We start from the raw sequence: 19,346 nt of genomic DNA, 5'->3' as shown, positions 1-19,346 counted from the left end.
TAATTGTAATTCCTAGGTCTAGCTTTAAGGACTTTGGTTGCAGGCAAGAATTCAAAAAGTTTAAACTCGGGTGACTCCTATCTGGTGACTTTTTTTTTAGACTTTAAATCACATGCTGACCAATTATTCATAGTAAATACAAAACCGACTTAAGAGTTGTGATATTAATCTCTTTACAAACACTGAAATGTCTCACCTATTTTTAAAACACTGACTATTGACTTTTGGTTGAAAGTCTTAAAAGATAAAAGGAATTACTACAAATATCTCAACTTGACATTTTTTAAGATCCATGACAATGAGCTCAAGGTCATTGAATACCTGTCAGTCAGACATGTACATCTTGCAATTATTTCATACACGAAACATAGTTAACTTATCAAAGGTAAATAAAAAGCTGACCAAACACAAAAAATTAACATTGGCCACTGAACATTGAAAACGAAGTCATGTTCAGATAATACCTGCCAGATAGACATGTATACCTTACACTCATCCCATACACCAAATATAGTTAACTTACTGCTTACTATCTGAGAAGAATGCAACTTTAACTGTGATCAATGAGGTCAAGTTCATGTAAACTGTCGGAGTGGCATGTCGTCTTTGAAAGGAAATATACTTATTCTACTGAGTGAAATATTCACATGTATTTGAATAACATGGACCAATGAATCATCAACAATGAGTTCAAGGTCATACTAACCTGCCAGACTGACATGTACTCCTTTACACCAAATATAGTTAACTTACTGCTTATTATCTGAGAAGAATGCAACTTTAACTGTTATCAATGAGGTCAAGTTCAGTTAAACTGTCGGAGTGGCATGTTGTCTTTGAAAGGAAATATACTTATTCTACTGAGTGAAATATTCACATGACAAAAAAATACTTTTTTTCAAGCAGTCACTGAATCATGAAATGGAGGTATAGCAGAATGGACATATGACAGACAGAAACTTTGTAGCATGAGGTATCTGCATACAAGGTATGAAGCATCCAGGTTTAACTTCTCAAATATACAAATAAATTAAAGCTCCACCGTTACTGTCATCGCCATGTCTCACATACTTTTACTTTTGTTGCAGGCAAGACAAAAATTATGTTATAGCAATTGCAGGATAAGCATGTACATGTCTCACCTTAAATACCATTTGTCTGAGGCAAGACTAAAATGAAGTCTACAAACTTTAAAAAAGTTTATTAACATTCAAAATGATGATATGAATGACACAAATGATGTAACTATAATTTACCAAGAGCCTTTTGGGTTCAGTATTTTTTTCTCATAAAAAAAATCTTAAAGCTGTTATAAATAAATCCTTTCAAATTACAACTTCATCAACTACTCATTGTAATAAAACTACATAGCTAAGTTCACCTCAAAAGGCAGGATAATAAAACGGTCATCTGAAGAACAGGGGAATAGACAGATGGCTAACTATTTGATCTGAAGCAATAATGAAGGGACAAAAAGATAATTATGTGTATTGCCACATAAAACAAGCAATGTTTCTAAAAAAGATTATTAAAAGGTATAGTGTTAAACTAAAATGTCAATATATTTCCCATAAAATCTGCTTTAATCTTATATCTACACTACTATTGAATGGCCAGTTTTACAATGGATTTGCAAATACAAAACTTTGATGCATGCTCATGTATAAGAGCTTAAGAAAACATGGAAAAATTTCTAATTGATTGCATATACCAGTCAATTAAAAAACTAATAACTACTAAGATAATACATTTTATGTACATGTATATACATGTATAATGAAATCAGTAACAAGCTAAACAATTGTACAATTAATTGAGATTACAAAGTGATGGTTTTTCTTCAAACCACTGATTTTAGGCAAAAAATCCAAAATGATTCATTTGTAAATAAAGTGTTTTAAAAAATCATATCACAATTTAATAACAAAAGTCTGCCTAACAAAACTTTTGAAATAGATTCCCAGATATTTGAATACTAATTTCTCACCTGCAAAAATGGATGTCTATAGTTGTCACGAATTTCAACAAAATGAATTGAACCCTTTTGTTAAATAACAGTTTTATTTTTTAAGACTATTCTCAGAATCATATGCACTTGCTGTGGAATTGTAAATGTTTTCATCTGATAATTTAATAGTTTTATAGTTCTCATAATGTATGATGAATTCTAGTCCCATCTTGTTTTTCATTACTGTTATTGACTAGTTGTATGCTCAGTATATATATTTTCAAATACATATCATATTCATAATGTTTGTAATTGTAGCACAGTAATATGTGTATACCAGAATGCATGAAGTGCTTTATATAGAAAATCATAAAAAACTCAAAAGAAGTACATGTATTTCCATTGCTTTAAAATTTACAGATTTTACTGAAATGTTTGTAACATAACAGTTGCATACTAATTTGCAAATGAATTTCATCCATCTCTTTATTTTCCAATATTTCTTAAAATTGAAGTTCAGAAGACCATCAGATTATTTCAAAATTTCAAATTTAATATTCAAAGGAAAGGTTTAATTAAAATAAACTTGAAAAGTATGGTGAAAGTCTCATTTTAAAATAATCAATGTATTTTTACAATAATTTAACTGAGTGAAAGCATGAGAACTGATGTATTTAGCTGTGAAAAAAAATGTCAACAATTACAAATGTATAAAAGTACAATCAAATTTTGGAGAAAAAAAACATGAAATATACAGATAAAATATTACAATTTCAAGCAATTTCTGCATGATTTTAATGCAAAAATATTTGTTAACTTGAAAAAACAAAATAAAAAATTCCACTAGGATTCATGTATTGGTATGATTTTTCTATTGTAATTTTCCTATGATTTCTTCTTTCATATCATTTGAATCAGTTTTAAATGTATTTATTTTACATGAAAAAAAACTAGAAATGCATAACTATAACTACTGGTATAAAACAATTTGTTCATGTTAACAGTTTCTATATAACAAATACATAAGAAACAACAACCAATTACAATCTGTTAACTGACTTCTATTCTGGTTCTTGTTTAATAACAGTTCCTCCAACTTTCTTTGCTACTCTGCCCTCATTATCTATATCTAAGTTGATTTCTATTGTTGTGACCTTTTCACCTTGATGTAATGCAGCCATGTGTGCACCAACAGTATCCAGATTAGTTGTAAACCATTGACATTGGGAACATTCATAAATTGTGGCTTTTTCATGGGCTAACTTATGTAAGCTAATTTCTTTCTGATCTGTTGTGTTGAATGCACAAGTAATATCGGGACACATGAATACACGACATGCCCTTCGTGATTTCCTCAATTGACAGTCTCTGAATATAACATCTTCATCTGGATGCCTGGCCAGTATGTGTTGCCTCATTTTGAGACAAGTTGAGAGCTGAAGAGTGGTTGCACAATATAAACATTCATACTGAGCTGTAGAATTGGTTCCACTGTTTCTAACTTGTTTTTCTGGAGAAGATGGAGGTACGAATGGTTCTAGGATGGCTTTAATGGCAGGTGTATCGCGGTCAATAGAGTGGGTATCTTCAGCATGTTTGACAAGATTTTCTTCGCTGAGGTGTACGTACTTGCACAGATCTTTGGGACAGAAACAGATGTAAGGATTATTTTTGTGTGTTTTCTTCTTGACATCCAATGCACGTAAAGCTACTCCAGGATGAATTGTGTTAATGTGACGCTTCATTAAATTCTCTCCAAAGTGCATCTGTTGACACTGTAGACATTTGTACAATGAAGGAGAATGACCCTGAGCTTGCACTCTGGCAGAGGCTTTAGCTGCTGCAGCACGATTTGGTCTGCCTGAAGATTTACCTCTTGAAGCTTCATCAGAAATGTATTCATCCATCATTTTCTGAACATCCTGTTCTGGAATTTCTAATCCGTCCAAGCCATCATCTGCTTCCTTTTGTTCGGGTTCACTATCGTCATCATCATTTAATGTGTCTTCTATATCTGAGCTAGAAACTGAGGAAGGTGGAGTTGCTGCATCTTTCCCTGACTTGACTGACACTATTTTTGGCATGAGTGGAGGAGGTTCTTCAGGACCTGTTGCTGTATCAGAGACTGGCTTTGGAGTAGGTGTTGATACTGGAAGGTCTTCATTGTGTTTATCTTTTAGATGTTCACCAAGTTCCCCATCAACTCTAGTTTCCCACAGACAGATCTTGCAGAAGTATACTGTGGTTTTTTTCTTCATTTTTGAAGCTTGAAGATCTCTCATCACAGTTTCTCCATCTTTGTGATTAGCTAATACATGTTTCTTCACTCTTGTATTGTTATTTGAAGTGTAAGAGCAGTGTATACAGGCATACTCTGCTGTTTTGGTAGTTTTAAAATTACGTGCCATCTGAAATGCTTTTTGAGATATCTTGGTTGAGAAATTACGTGTTAGTTCTAGACATTTCTTTGCAGATCCATCAATTTTCTCTGGACATCCTGGTTCTAACCAAGGAGTGCAACTCTCTGAATGATTGAGGTATTCTTCAGTTTTCTTACTGGTAAAGGAACAGTTCTGTCGATGACAAAAGAATACATATCTTTTTTGCTTCAGTTTGACAGCCCTCATGTCAAGTGCATACAATACACATCCAGAATGTTTAAACAACAAGTGTTCTTTGATCTTGAAGCAGACTGGGGCATTAAAATTACAGTGAGCACATTTGTAAGTTAATGGATACTTCTTCTTTTCTTCATCAGGAATGTATTCTTCATCACTGTCACTATCCACTATGCCTTCTGCATTATCATCATTTTGTGTTACAGCTGGAGTTGTCTTCTCTTGTGCAGGTGTGGATGTTACTGTTGGACTACCCAGCAGTAAGGCAGGATTGGGACTAAGGTACATCTGGTTGTCTCTCTCTTTGATTTTGTTCATTTCATCCTGTGATGAGACTAACATTGCTACATACTTGTGGGCCTTTCCACCATGCTGGGTATTCAGATGTGTCTTCAGGAAGGTCTGACTTAATGTGACAAATTCACAGTAACCACAATTCCAACAAAGACCTGAAGAGACTGTAACTGTATTTTGTGTTTTACCTGGAGTGGTTGTTTTCTGTGGTGCTGATGGTGGTGTTGGTTTTGGTGCTATAGGAATTATTTTGGCTGGTGATTTTGTAGCGACAGGAGTCTCAATGTGTTTTGCTTTGGATGCTTCCTGAATGGGTTTGGCAACAATTGATGACCTTTTACTTCTAGGTACAATAACTTTCTCTGAAGGTTCTTCTTCCTCTGAACTTTCATTGTCATCATCATCTACTTCATCAACTTCCATTTCAAACATAGTCTCTGTAGTAGGTATTTTTGGTTTTCCTTCTGTCTTTGATTTTGGACCTGGTTTACTAACTTTGGTTTTCTTTGGTGTTGGTTCACCATTTTCCTCATTCTTTCTCTTTTTTGAATTGACCTCTAGCTGAAGAAAATCAGGTAGGAATGTACAATATTTTAGACTCTCGGCAGTGGAACGGAAGTCTTCATGTTCTTTGGACGCATGTCGAATGACATCAGCTCTAGAAAAAGACTGATATGTACAAAACTTACAATGAAACCTGTGTTCCATGACATGCTGCAGTAATGTCTGCTTGTGTTCTGTTTTAAATGGACAAAAGTTACACCAATAATACTGCATATCTGTTTGAATGTTATCTCCATCTTGAGTCATAACAAAAGCTTTGGAAGCAACACCACAAACCATTTCATGAGTCATATTCTGAAATGAATGTTCTGTCTTTTCATCATACACTCCCATCTCCATCAAAGTTTGACCAATATGTGACATATCCTTCTGTGGTATCTCACAAGTACGTGTTGGACTTTTGGGTCGTACCATGTTAGAATCTTTAAGTTTGAAATCATCCTTTTTATACGTTGTTCTAGGATTAGGTTTAAACGGTAGAGGATCATTCTGTGCTATCACTGCTTCATTTTTCTGCAGCATATCTTCAATAACATTCTTGATAGACTGTCCCTGGTCAGATTTATCCAGTATTCCTCTCAGTAGAGATTTAATCTGCTGTCCCTCAACTGGTTCTCCACTGGATCCTTCCAATGCAGCCTCATAACCAGGGTCAACTGGTTCTGACTTGACCTTGATTTGACCACTCATTGTTACAACCTGTAACAAATTTAAAAAGAGTTATTAGCATATTATGAGAGTTTTTTTTTAACTATATTATAAAATGATGATACACTCCACCCTAATATTGGAAGGAGTGTAGCATATTAAAACATGGGAATTTAATGAGATTTTTCTTATTTTAAAATGTGTGTATGAAATAATTCTCTAAAATTTCATTCTATTCCTTTTTAAATCAATATAGACTGTAAAATATTTTGTAATGAGTCTACAAGTATGAAAGGTTACGTCCAATATTTTGATATCGTTTGTAGTTAACTTTATTCAAATTAGGAAGGAATCAGAATGAGATGAAGGCAACTGACAAATGTTAACAACAACAGATATCTGTTAAGATGATGTGGTCTATTTATTAGATGAATTTGAATTTTGAAGTAGCTTTCAGTCATTGTGAGTACATTCAGATTGATGGAACGTGCTGTGTATCAATTTGTCATTTTTTTTAACTTATTTTTTTTTGGTTAAGTTGTTACACCAGTTGGAATATGCCATTTTGAGCATTGGAAAATATATTAACCCTACCTCAATTTGTATAAGCCTTCCCTTATACTGAATCCAGAGGTTGCTTGTTGCTGTCTGTCATAATAGTATTTTATCATGTTATAAATCGTACATTGTATCTGTAAAGTTCTCTTTTGAATAGTTTCAATTTTTTTTTTATCCATGGAGCTTTTTTACATTTACCTGCTTTCCAGGCTGCTTTCACTTTGATTTTATTGTTTAGTAATCTTAAGCTTGGTAGTAGTTGGTGGATCATTTCTTATTGGAAATTATACCACATCTTCTTATTTTTATATAATATAAACTTACATGTAACAGAAAAAAAATAAAAAATTATTCAACCGGTTTCTGCTGTAATGTCAGAAATTAGTTGGTGCATAAATTTTATCAACTCCATTTTTTTATCAACTCCATTGCAGAAATTTCAAACTAAAAAGCAATAGTTTTGCTATCAAAATTTGAATTGCATTTTTTTTTTTTTTGTGATAGCCATCCCTGGTATCTATGATGAGTTTATTTGCAATATCACAATAATAAAAACATCATAAACATTTCTGAATTCACAGTAATTGTGTACTTACAGTTAAGATTGTCTTTTTTCTTCAGTTTTTAAAGAAAAATTCTTGGTCTACAAAATAAAATAATTCAATATAATTCTGTCAGTTCTACTTTAAAAGTTGAATATATGTTTACAAGAACTAGACCTAATATAGATTTACCACAATTTACATATCAAGAAATTCTTATTTAAACCATCAACATACTCAATATCACTTCTAACATACTAAACCCCAAACAGGAGAGATTGTTCCTGATATTCCTATGATGAAAACATAATCTTTCAATCAGTAAGTTTAATTGAGGTCAGTTACTGCTAGTAGTCTGTTGTTATTTATGTATTGTCATTTTGTTAATTTTATTTTGTTTCATATTCTGACATCAGACTCTGACTTTTATTAAATTGAGTTTTACTGTGGGTATTAGTGTGGTTTTTTTTCTTCATTGGCTAGAGTACAGGAGGGTTGAGATCTCAAAAAAACATGTTAAACCCCAACGCAAATTCGCGCCTGTCCCAAGTCAGGAATCTCTGGCCTTTGTTAGTCGTGTATGATTTTTAATTTCAGTTAATTCGGAGTTTAGTATGACGTCCATTATCACTTAACTAGTATACATATTTGTTTAGGGGCCAGCTGAAGGACGCCTCCTGGTGCGGGAGTTACTCGCTACATTGAAAACCCATTGGTGGCCTTTGGCTGTTGTCTGCTCAATGGTCGGGTTGTTGTAGCTTTGACACATTCCCCATTTCCTTTCTCAATTTTATTTTATTACTTTATTTGGACATGTGTTTAATAGAGTTAGATAATTCTGAATTGCACAGTGAAGGAATTTTTATTTGAACATAATCGACAGCAAACAAATCAGTATAACTATTAATTTGGTCACATATATATTTATCTATTTTTAATAATTATTTGTTATCATATTGTACATTTTGTGTAGACAATTGATCATTATTAATGTTGTGATTCAATATGGTTGGACTGGCATGGTTGTTTATACTTACATCTGTTCCTAGATTAGGGGCTTTCTCTTTACTGTGCAGTTATCTAAACAGTGAACTGAAAGAAACAAAAATCTGTATGTTAAATGCATAGAAAAGAGGAATGTGTTTCTTAACTAGAGGCCCTTTGGGCCAGGTGAGCTAATAATTAGTGTTGTACATGTTAGTATTCTAAATTTGTGAGAACCCTCTTTGAAAATGAACATGTTCATATTTTGTATTCAGTGATATTGTTTGCCTAAAATTAGAGGAGAATAAAGGCTTTTTTCCCTGGAGAAGAATCCCAATTTGAAAAAAAAAAATGGCTTAAAATTATTCCCAAAAAGACAATACCCCAATGATGATTGTGGCTAACTTTGGTTAAATTTGGCCCAGTAGTTTCAGAGGAGAAGATTTTTGTAAAAGTTAACGATGACGTACGACGCCAGACGCCAAGTGATGAGAAAAGCTCACTTGGCCCTTTGGGCCAGGTGAGCTAAAAACTGCAAAATTTCCTTAAAATAACTAATTCGTGGACAGAAATCCAACAACGGGTTGTCAGATTTGTCTGAATATTTGAGGGCAGATAGAGATTGACCTGTTAAACAATTTTACCCCACGTCAGATTTGCTCTAAATGCTTTGGTTTCAGAGATATAAGCCAAAATCTACATTTTACCCCTATGTTCTATTTTTAGCCATGGCGGCCATCTTGGTTGGTAAAGGGAGACGGATTAATAAAAGTGTTTCCAAACTTATTTCCGAATCCCAAATTTGATCTTTATGTAACACTGTAATATGTATTTATCTTGTAATTTTTCATTAATAAATACTGTTTAAACTAAGATTTTTGTAAAAGTTAACGACGACAGACGACGGACGCCAAGTGATGAGAAAAGCTAAACTAAAAAGTTGTATCAAGTTTTTCTTTTATCTACCTCTGCACTTTTTTGGGGGAACCACGTGTCATCGTGAATGTAACATATATTTTTGATATGAAGGTTAATTTTTCAATGATGCCCAATTGTTGTTAGCCAATCAAACTAACAGATTCTCGTGAAACATACATGTAATATAATTATAAGCTCATGAAAGCCTTTATTTTGAAAATGTCTAGCAGCTATGATTGAATATACTCTCTGAAACAAGTGCAAAATCAACTTGTAACAGATGTATAGAATTTATATGTAACTGTAGTTCTTTTGACATGCTTGAAGGATGTCCAAATATACATGTGAACTGTGTGGATACAATCATTTCCAACTATCAAAGATCAAAACAGACAAAATGGGAAACTATCTGTATGATATTCATGAAATGCACTACAAATAACTGTGTTCGCTGGCCTTATGCCATTAGCATACTCTTTCTTAAAATTATTAAATATCATACAAATTATATCATTACAACCAACTTGGCAAGAATTTCTACAGTTGGTCTTACTACAGAGTACAGAGGCCCAGACAATAAAATAAAGAATGATTTCTATCAAAGTCAGAGAGCTTTATGGAGCATTTGATTCAGAGTAAATGGAATTTGTATACAATGATGGTAGGAACATCTTTAGAAAACAGTTTAATAATCAATGACAGCAGTTAAGTTACTTTCATGGAATCAAATCAATCAACTTTTCACAATTAAGTACTTTTCAAAAGAGGACATATAATGTCAAAATTTTGGCTTAAAGTAGAATTTCAATTACTTGAAGTAATCTATATCTTTTAGTTAATCCAATGAAAATTGTGTCTTTTGTCTCATTTTTTTGTAAAATTGCGTCAAAAAATTTATGTAGAAAAAAAGTGTTTGTAAACATTTCATTAATTTCTGAACCGATGGCTAGTCTAGCTATAAAAATACAGAGAGTCATACAGAAAATAGCCAATAAAATATGTAAAAGATAATCTTGATGATCTTATAATCCATCTTTGAAGGCAAAATTAGTACTCAGCTGTCTAAAAATTAATTTTATTACACAATGACGTTCATATTTGAAAAATCCACCTGGGCCAAAATGCAAAACTAAACTCCTAACTGTGTATTGCTACCATATGGATTTTTGCTCCATTAAGAATGTATTATGACGTCACAATTTCAATTGAAAAAGCAAGCATAGTATAAATTCATATGATGTACGAAAACATATCTGACCATACAAAAAAAACACCACTTATTAGTAATGTAGCACTAGCATAACCAGTCTGCACAAATAACTTTTTTCATGTACTAGTCTGGATACTTAAAATCAAAACTTGTCCCTTTATGACTTTATAAAATTTTGAAAAAATTTCACTGCTGACACTATATATAGTTGTGTCATGTGTTTTCGTATGTCATATGTTTTCATATCATCCATATTTCATCGGTTTGGATTGCACACTCGTATATTGTGGCGGGTTTTTCAGTTTCTATATTTGAAACAACAACAACACTACAACTTGACAAATTTAAATAAAATTGAGAAAAGAAATTCGGGAATGTGTCCAAGCGACAACAACCCAACAATTAAGCAGACAACATATTCCAAGTCGCTTTAAAAGACGCTAGAACAAATTTATTAAAACTGACCAGATTAGCCATATTTTTTAATGCCAAAAATATGCCTCACTAGAATTGTTGTTGAGAAAAATTCTGAAGGGTTACATGAAGTACAGATATGTCGTTTGGATCTTAAAGACATGTGACTGTCATGTGCTTTTTTTTACATTTATAGTACAAACCAGTGAGTTAAAATTAACAGGGTTCTTATATAAAATGGTTGTTCAAACTCCATTCCTTCAATATTCTATTGACAATTTTTTTATAAATCCTTAATAAAATTTCAGCACATGAAATATCAACAAAAAACTATTTACAAGTTAGTTTTAGTACTGAAAAGAATTAAATAACTTTTTATATGATTCAATCTATAACCAGAACCATGACTTTAGAAAATAATCATTTCCAGATTTTATGGTCATTTCCTTTTCACAGTGAAATTTTATCTGTATATAGACAAAAATTTTTACAGATGAATACTATGGAATTTTGTCTTGTTAAAGGAAAGTTATATTTTGAGTAAATTGAGACAATATTTCAAAGATAAATACTACAAAACTGTGTCCTATTAAAGGGAAGTTATATTTTGGTTATATATATATATATTTCGTGAGTATTGAGACAATATTTCATAGACAGATTTTCATGGAATTTTGTCTCATGAAGGGGAGGTTATCAACATATATTCATGTATATAGGATTTTTTTTCTGCGACATGTGCCTGCGTATATGTTTACAAAATAATCGATTGTCAGTACATTACTTATATTTGTACAGTATAATGTAATAAAATGAAAATCTATGTTAGACAATTCTTTAATCTATAATAAACCATTTGTAATGTTTCTATGCAAATTTGAAACTCACTATAAGTAATAATATAAATTCTCTACTATACAAAACAATTTCAGTGAGAAATCTAAAAATGTCCATGCTGCATGCTTGTGTACTATTTCCAATTGTGAAATAATTCGATTAAAAAATATTTTCAAAGCCAGTATTTGTAGTGAAGTATTGTCATGAACAGAATTTTATAGTGAAATATTGTCCAGAAGGAGGTGACAAAATTTCATGGACAAGGACACTATTTCATAATGAAATATTGTTTGTGTTTGTCTAAGACAATATTTCATTATGAAATACTGTCAGTGGACAATATTTTATATAAAAATGTGGCAACAGTCAATATTTCATGGAGGATAATATTTTAGGTTACACGTTTTCTTCAACATTTCGAAATTCTCTACTATCTATAGTATATGTTCATTGAATTCTTTTAAGTAACTTTGGAATCATTATTAGATATATTTTTGATTAGTTAGTTTGATTGTGACTTGTATAGATTTTCAGCAGTATATTAAGGAGTTTATTAGTAAGATAGGCAAGAATCCATGACTATTTTCTACCCATAGTTTCCGCAGAGGGGGTGCGACGTTTGCCTTTTTTTTGAGATTTAACTTGTGCAGGTTATTTTTGAAAAGGCCCGCAATCGTGTATACTCTATCCGTGCTCTAGCTAGAATTCAAAAGGGGCAGGGTGCCAGTGGAGGGCAGGACACTTTATTTTTATATAATTTTGTATTCAATAGGTTATTTTTTCCTATTTTTAGTGCTAGATAATATTTTAGGAGCACAATTTTGTAATAAGCTTATTCAGGGGAAGTAACTCCAAAATTAATTTCCAACACGTTTACGTCTGCTTGTCGCTCACAAGTTGAGATGGACAATGTTTCTGTGAAGGCAAAGTTGATTACTTCAATTCAATTCTAAATTCATGAAAGCCTTCATTCATACACTCTTCCATTGTGACTTGGAGATCCAAAAGAAAATGCCAACACATTCATCATATTTATGACAAAAAGGTACATTGTCTTAATTAAATTACCTGGTAATTAACACCTTTGAAGTCTTATCCAAAATTATTGATTGTAATGACATGATTAACCTCGTTACCTGGGGGCAATCACCAGGTGTCATATATGTAATTTAACTTCTGATAAGAAATCGATGAAACAAAAGGCAATTTTACCAAAACGACACAAGGGTTTTTCAGAAAACGGCGTCAGGGCAGAAGGGCGTGGCTGAGGGCACACAGGGCGCGGCTTAGGGCATCCAGGGCGCAGCGCCCTTCTATTTTGAGCTAATGAGACCACTGCTCTATGTCATCTATGTGAATAAATTATTTGTTAAATGAACTTGTACAATAGATTTCGACCAAAATATAAGTTTTATTTATCTTGTTTTATATTCTGAGCCAAAGATGATTATATCGTCGTGTCACATGTTTTCATATGTCATATGTTTTCTTATCATCCATATTTCATCGGTTTCTATTTCACACGTGTATATTGTGGCGGGTTTTTTGGTTTCTATATTTGGAACAACAACAACACTACAACTTGACATCTTTTAAACATATTCAAAGCCGTTTTAAAATACTAGAACAAATTTAATAAAACTGACCAGATTAGCCATTTTTATTTAATGCCAAAAATATACCTCACTAGAATAGTTGTTAAGCAATATTCTGAGGGGTTACATGAAGTATAGCTATATCGTCTGCCTGCCCTACATTGGATCTTCAAGACATGTGCCAGTCAAGTAGTTTTTTGGTCATTTTTATTACAAACGAGCGCGTTAAAATTATCATGGTTCTTATATAAGATGGCTGTTCAAAATCCATTTATTCAACCTTATCTTGACAATTCTTTTTATACATCCTTGATACCAGAACCACGACTTTAGAAAATACTAATTTCTGGATTATATAGTCATTTCCTATCTGTGAACTGATCCAATTTAATTCATAAGAAAACATATGACACTGTTTATTTGACATATGAAAATCGGAAAGCAATACACCTTATCGCTAATCCCGGCTGACCCAGCCGCTTGAACTTTTGACTAATATAACAATCACTTTTCCATTGTGGCGTCAGATATTTTGTTTTATGACGTCAAATTTTTACGGGAACCTGTTTGATATCCAGTAATGGCGGACAAATAGCGATAAGGTGTATCGGAAATGGTTAGAAATCGTAGAAAGCCTTGACAAAAAAACTAGATTACTAAAATCATTTGATAGGACATGCTTTTCAAATTTGAGTAAACACCTGAATAAAAACTCAGCAGTGAAAACCGTAAGCAGTGAAAATTGTTATTAATACGAAAACACATCGAATGATGATAGTTCAATACAATGTCTGGGGGATCGAATTAGTGGCTTACGCCTAACAGTGCAGAATGTTATATAAACCAAATAAAACATGTCTGACATATAATAATGAGATGTTGTAAAAGAAACAATAAATCACAAATTGAAAAATTTCACGAAAAGTAATTATTATTTTTCGTCGTCTCCGCCGACTTCGGAATTTTTACTGCAAGATTTGTCTCCCCTGGATTGCCGACAGAAACTGCAAGTAGCAATATTTCATTGTAAAGTACGGCTAGAAAATAATTCATGACGTTGAAAATATAATAATGCGCAATGGACTGAATAAACCAGTGCATATTGTTGGTGTAATAAATGGACATGTGTGTGTAAACTGCACATGATGTCGGCCATGGCTTTCGTTCTCAGGTGGTCTACCCATTCAAACTGACTTTTCAGACAAAATAAATGCAGTAACACTTAACTATTTGGGCGCCCGCATTCATAATATTATATTTTTGATTCTTGCACCTTGAACAGTGTTTGCAGTCGCACTCAATCTCGCGATTATTGTCAATCTTTACCTGCTTTACTTGAACATGGCGCCTTTGTTTATCACTATTGAGTGACGTGTGCAATCATGACATCACAATCAAGCGGGATTACTCTTGATGAACAGGTGCTCGTTTTGTGTAATCTAGTTATATTTTCTGATAAAATAATATTCATAAATATACAGTGTATACTCGAGAGTGTATATATATTTATACCTTTCGTGGATCAGTCTGAATTAGTCATAATAATCGCGTGGGAAATCTCGATCGACCCCCCTTTTTCCATAATATCATGCCGGATAATTTTTATAAAAAACACATTTTCAAAAACATTGTCAAAAACTAAATTGAGATTAGATTTTGATGACTCTTGAATTTTTTTTTTTTTATGTGTGTTTTTGGCGGTACATATTACAGGGCATTATAGCCTGGCTACATCATTATTTGTATTCGAAAAATAGAAATTTTATGTCACTTTTTCCTTTATAAGCCTAAGAATTTGTTCGTACATAAATGCATTGTGGTTCCCGTAAAGATATAAATAATAAACACATTTCACAATTAAACTGTGAGTAACTGCAGACATAATTAGTATTACAATGAGAAAACTGACATCATTTTTAAATTTAAACAAGATCATATATTCAGTAGAATTAAAAAAAATATGTTTTTCTATGAATTTCCGCAAGTGTAATTTAAATACATCTATAATTAAATCATATAAAACTAGTGGAGGGGCGGAACTGGCAAAAGGGTAAAACGATGTTGACCCACACACTTTGGCAAAATAGAAAATGTATAGAAAAAATTTCAGAGATGTGTCAAATATTTTCCGACTTTATTAAAATAAAAACTAACTGTTTTCATAAACAAAAAAACACAATTGTATTTATTAAACTGAACTCAAAGTCTATTTATGTTATGTTTTCCTAATTTTTATTCTTCCCTCCAGAAACAAATGTTTGTTTTCCACGAAATTTAGAATCAAACCACTAATACTAGTAATTTATCACCCTCCGCCCACCCCCCAAAAAAAAAACCAACAAAAAAAAAAAACCAACAACTTCGGAATGGTTGGTGCCCCAGTGTTTCTATGTTTGTCATCTTAATCATTATTTTTTTAATTTATTTTTCTTTACATATACGTTCTTTGTATTATAAATCAAGAATGGCATATCAAAGGGTACATAACAATAACAGATAATTAAAATAGTCAAAAGAAATCCGAACAGCAGTAAAAAAACAAGTTTAGAGACTCAAATCGCCCGTGCCTTTCACCTGCATCTTCTTCAGCAATAAAACTTTTTTGGTAAAAAAAAAATATGACGGCAATAACTTTACTGAGGAGATATAACTTACAATTTCAGTAATGTTGATCAATGTTGACATGGAACTTTTGTTTGTAGATCTTTTCCTCCTGATATTTTTTTTTATCAAGTTGTTTGACAGTTTTGATTTAAATGGACAACTGCATGGTAGATCTCATACCTTAATATTTCTGCCCCTGTCAGATTTTATCTGCTCATAGCGGCTTTTACCCCTTTCGGTAATTTTTATTAATAGAGAGGTATGTTTTTTCACATGATTTTTCAGAATTGAGCATGCCCAGTTTTACTGACAATTGTCTATTGAACTGGACATGCATTGTTTTACAATTTTCATACGATCTGTATATCATGCACAATTCCCCAGGAAGCAGTTAATATATGCATGTAAAGCAATGAAGCCTATAGATAATAAACAAGTGTACAACTGTGCTTGCTGATGCACGTAAAAGATGCAACTAACTCCATCATACAATTGTAAAACTGTGCATTCGTTTACATTTATGTAATGCACAGTTTTAACAAAGTTTGGGCGTACATTGTTTTACAATTTTCATACGATCTGTACATTTTTCAAAATTCCCATCCTTCTGTTTTTAGAATAAATGTGTTTAGTTCCGATGCATAGTTTTACACCTTCTTGTAAGAAGTTGTAAAACTATGCATCGGAACTAAACACATTTATTCTAAAAACAGTTGTTGGCATGACACGGGTTATGTTCTTCTCATATATGGGCGTTTTTCAATAAAAACGTATTTTCTTGTCCTATCCACTTTAAAAAAAAATGTGTTTGATCTTTGCAAGTAATTTTTTGTGCAGTCAGTACATTGAATTAGATTTTACATTTTTAAGCAAAGAAACAGTTTATTTTTAGAGGGATTGATAAGATATTGACTCCTGAATGGTCCAAAACAACCAAAATGGCATGTCCCTAGACCGCCTGTTCAACATTCATACTCTAAAATATCGTAAAAAAATGAATAAATAAATGTTTTTTTTACTTTACATAAGTTCTTTAATAATTCAAAAGTATGTTTAGAGCCAACATATTCTAATAAACACATTTCAATATAGGTTTTTTAATTTCAGAAGGTGTGTCCCTCACAAAATGTCCACTACGAAACGAAGTCATTAAAATTTGCCAATAAACAGTTTTATAAAATCAATGTAATTTTTGTTTGCAAGAGATATATACATTAGGGTCTTACAAAAGACGTGATGCTTTTATAACGGCAATTACATTGTTGGTAAGAAAAATTGAGCACATCAAATGGACCAGAGTGATACCGTATTTTTGATAACGTCCCCTACGAAACGGGTCAAATCTCCTTCAGTATCTGGTTTTAAAATTATGAAAAAAATATCAGTGTACAGCTTGATAAATGCTTTGACGAATACAATCAGTCTTGTTATTATTGCAATATAGGGATTGTGGGGAAAAAATAAAACATGCGAATACGTCCCTTACGAAACGGTCCCCTACGAAACAAGTATGGGAGAAAAACGTTTCGTAGTGGACACTACCACTGCCATGGAGTCTTTTTTAAATCTTTTTTCAATTATATTCGTGCAAAACAAACAACAAGGGTTAGTTTTATGTAATTTTTATTATGTTTTTATTAACATATAAAAGGGTTGATGTCTACTACGAAACTTTTTGTCCACTACGAACCGGTTTTGTCCATTACGAAACGCATCAAAATGTCCACTACGTAACGTGAGTTGAACCTTCATATGTGAAGTACTGTCTAATCTTTATCGATAAAAATGGTTTTCCAATTAAAAAAAAAATGATATTTTTCTAGTATTTAAAGTAAACAAACTGGAATGTCTATAGGAAACATTTAAAATTGCAAAAAATATGTGTGTTTAGAAGAAATTTCGTAGGGGACTTTACGAAACAGTACACAAATTATGAAAATAATATCATTTTAAAGAATATTTAAGATTGCACTTTTTGTTTACAAATAGGTCTATTATAGAAGTATTCAAAATAACTCTTGAAATTAAATTTTAGACAAGTTGATTTTCCATTTTTTTTTAGGTCTGAAAGATACGCTTTTATTGAAAAACGCCCATTTATATGTTATGATGGTATGATACTAAACCCCTAACGGGAAGGATTGTGCCTAATGTTCATATGATGAATTCATAATCTTTCAGTCAGTTTAATTGGAGTCTGGAGCTGGCATGTCAGTTAACTGCTAGTAGTCTGTTGTTATTTATGTATTATTGTCATTTTGTTTATTTTCTTTGGTTACATCTTCTGACATCAGACTCGGACTTCTCTTGAACTGAATTTTAATGTACGTATTGTTATGCGTTTACTTTTCTACATTGGTTAGAGGTATAGGGGGAGGGTTGAGATCTGGTTAGAGGTATAGGGGGAGGGTTGAGATCTCACAAACATGTTTAACCCCGCCGCATTTTTGCGCCTGTCCCAAGTCAGGAGCCTCTGGCCTTTGTTAGTCTTGTATTATTTTAATTTTAGTTTCTTGTGTACAATTTGGAAATTAGTATGGCGTTCATTATCACTGGACTAGTATATATTTGTTAGGGGCCAGCTGAAGGACGCCTCCAGGTGCGGGAATTTCTCGCTACATTGAAGACCTGTTGGTGACCCTCTGCTGTTGTTTTTTATTTGGTCGCGTTGTTGTCTCTTTGACACATTCCCCATTTCCATTCTCAATTTTATATGAATCTAAATCATTTTACTCAAAAGTAATCATGTAATAAGATGTATGCAATTTTGCTAAAACTGTTCATTTGAATTAAAGCCGTGCATAATCATGCAAGAAGTTGTAAAACTATGCATATAATAAATTTAGATAATTTGACTAAAAACTTCTATTGCCATGGTTCTTAAAACGTCTAAAAACCATGGCAATAGAGGTTTTTAGAACAATCAATCATGAAAATCCAGTATACCTCCATGATCATGATGATCTTATAAATATTAAAGAAACAAAATATTCTTTCAGATACCAAAATTTAGCTGAAATACCTCCTGTAAGAACTACAAGGTATGGTTTGAAATCTTTCAGATATTCTGCTGCCAAACTATATGGAATGAGTTGCCTAACCACCTTAGAACTGAAACATCTTTTACCCAATTCAAGAGTCTAATAAACTCATGGAATGGCAACTCATGCCATTGCAATGCTTGTGCTTAGTATTTATTTTATGTTTTATGTTACAGCTTTGAAACATAATAGTGCTGCTTTTTTGTGTTTGTTGTGCTTTAGTGTTTATGTTGCTTTTAGCTTAGTGCTCATGCATGTATATAATATATAGCTAGTATTCAAATTAGTCAACCTTAATGTGCATGAAATGTATGTTCTATGCAAGTCTTTTATATTTAAATTTTAATATTGTATTGTGTATGATTATATGTAAATGTATGTATTTGTCGATTATAAAAGCTCAGAGAGTTTATTTATATAACATATGCCGACAATAAATAAAGCTTTGAATTGAATACCTGTGACAGAAAGGGTCTTCGGACACGTTTTGTATAATAATTATATAATTGTTGCCAAGTTTGATGTATTTTGTTCATGTAGTTTCAACCGGACGACGGCGGATGACGTCATA

The 19,346-nt window shown here is 32.3% G+C and overlaps 1 protein-coding gene across 2 annotated transcripts; it reads right to left on the bottom strand.

The window, feature by feature from the left end:
* Nucleotides 1-1,186: 1,186 nt before the first annotated feature.
* Nucleotides 1,187-14,514, bottom strand: LOC139502982 (uncharacterized). Of its 2 annotated transcripts, none has more exons than XM_071292657.1 (4): nucleotides 14,457-14,514; nucleotides 8,210-8,264; nucleotides 7,227-7,273; nucleotides 1,187-6,123 (listed from the first exon to the last, which is right to left on the bottom strand). In XM_071292657.1, exon 4 carries the CDS (start codon nucleotides 6,112-6,114, stop codon nucleotides 3,010-3,012), a length of 3,105 nt encoding a protein of 1,034 aa, XP_071148758.1. In that variant the 5' UTR covers nucleotides 6,115-6,123; nucleotides 7,227-7,273; nucleotides 8,210-8,264; nucleotides 14,457-14,514; the 3' UTR covers nucleotides 1,187-3,009. The 2 variants fall into 2 exon arrangements, with proteins under 2 accessions (XP_071148758.1, XP_071148764.1); XM_071292663.1 differs by having other exon boundaries at nucleotides 14,358-14,506.
* Between the last annotated feature and the right edge of the window lie 4,832 nt (nucleotides 14,515-19,346).

Source organism: Mytilus edulis, chromosome 1, assembly GCF_963676685.1.
Source record: "Mytilus edulis chromosome 1, xbMytEdul2.2, whole genome shotgun sequence".
Lineage (NCBI taxonomy): Eukaryota > Metazoa > Mollusca > Bivalvia > Mytilida > Mytilidae > Mytilus > Mytilus edulis.
This window is presented reverse-complemented; position numbering and strand designations above follow the sequence as displayed.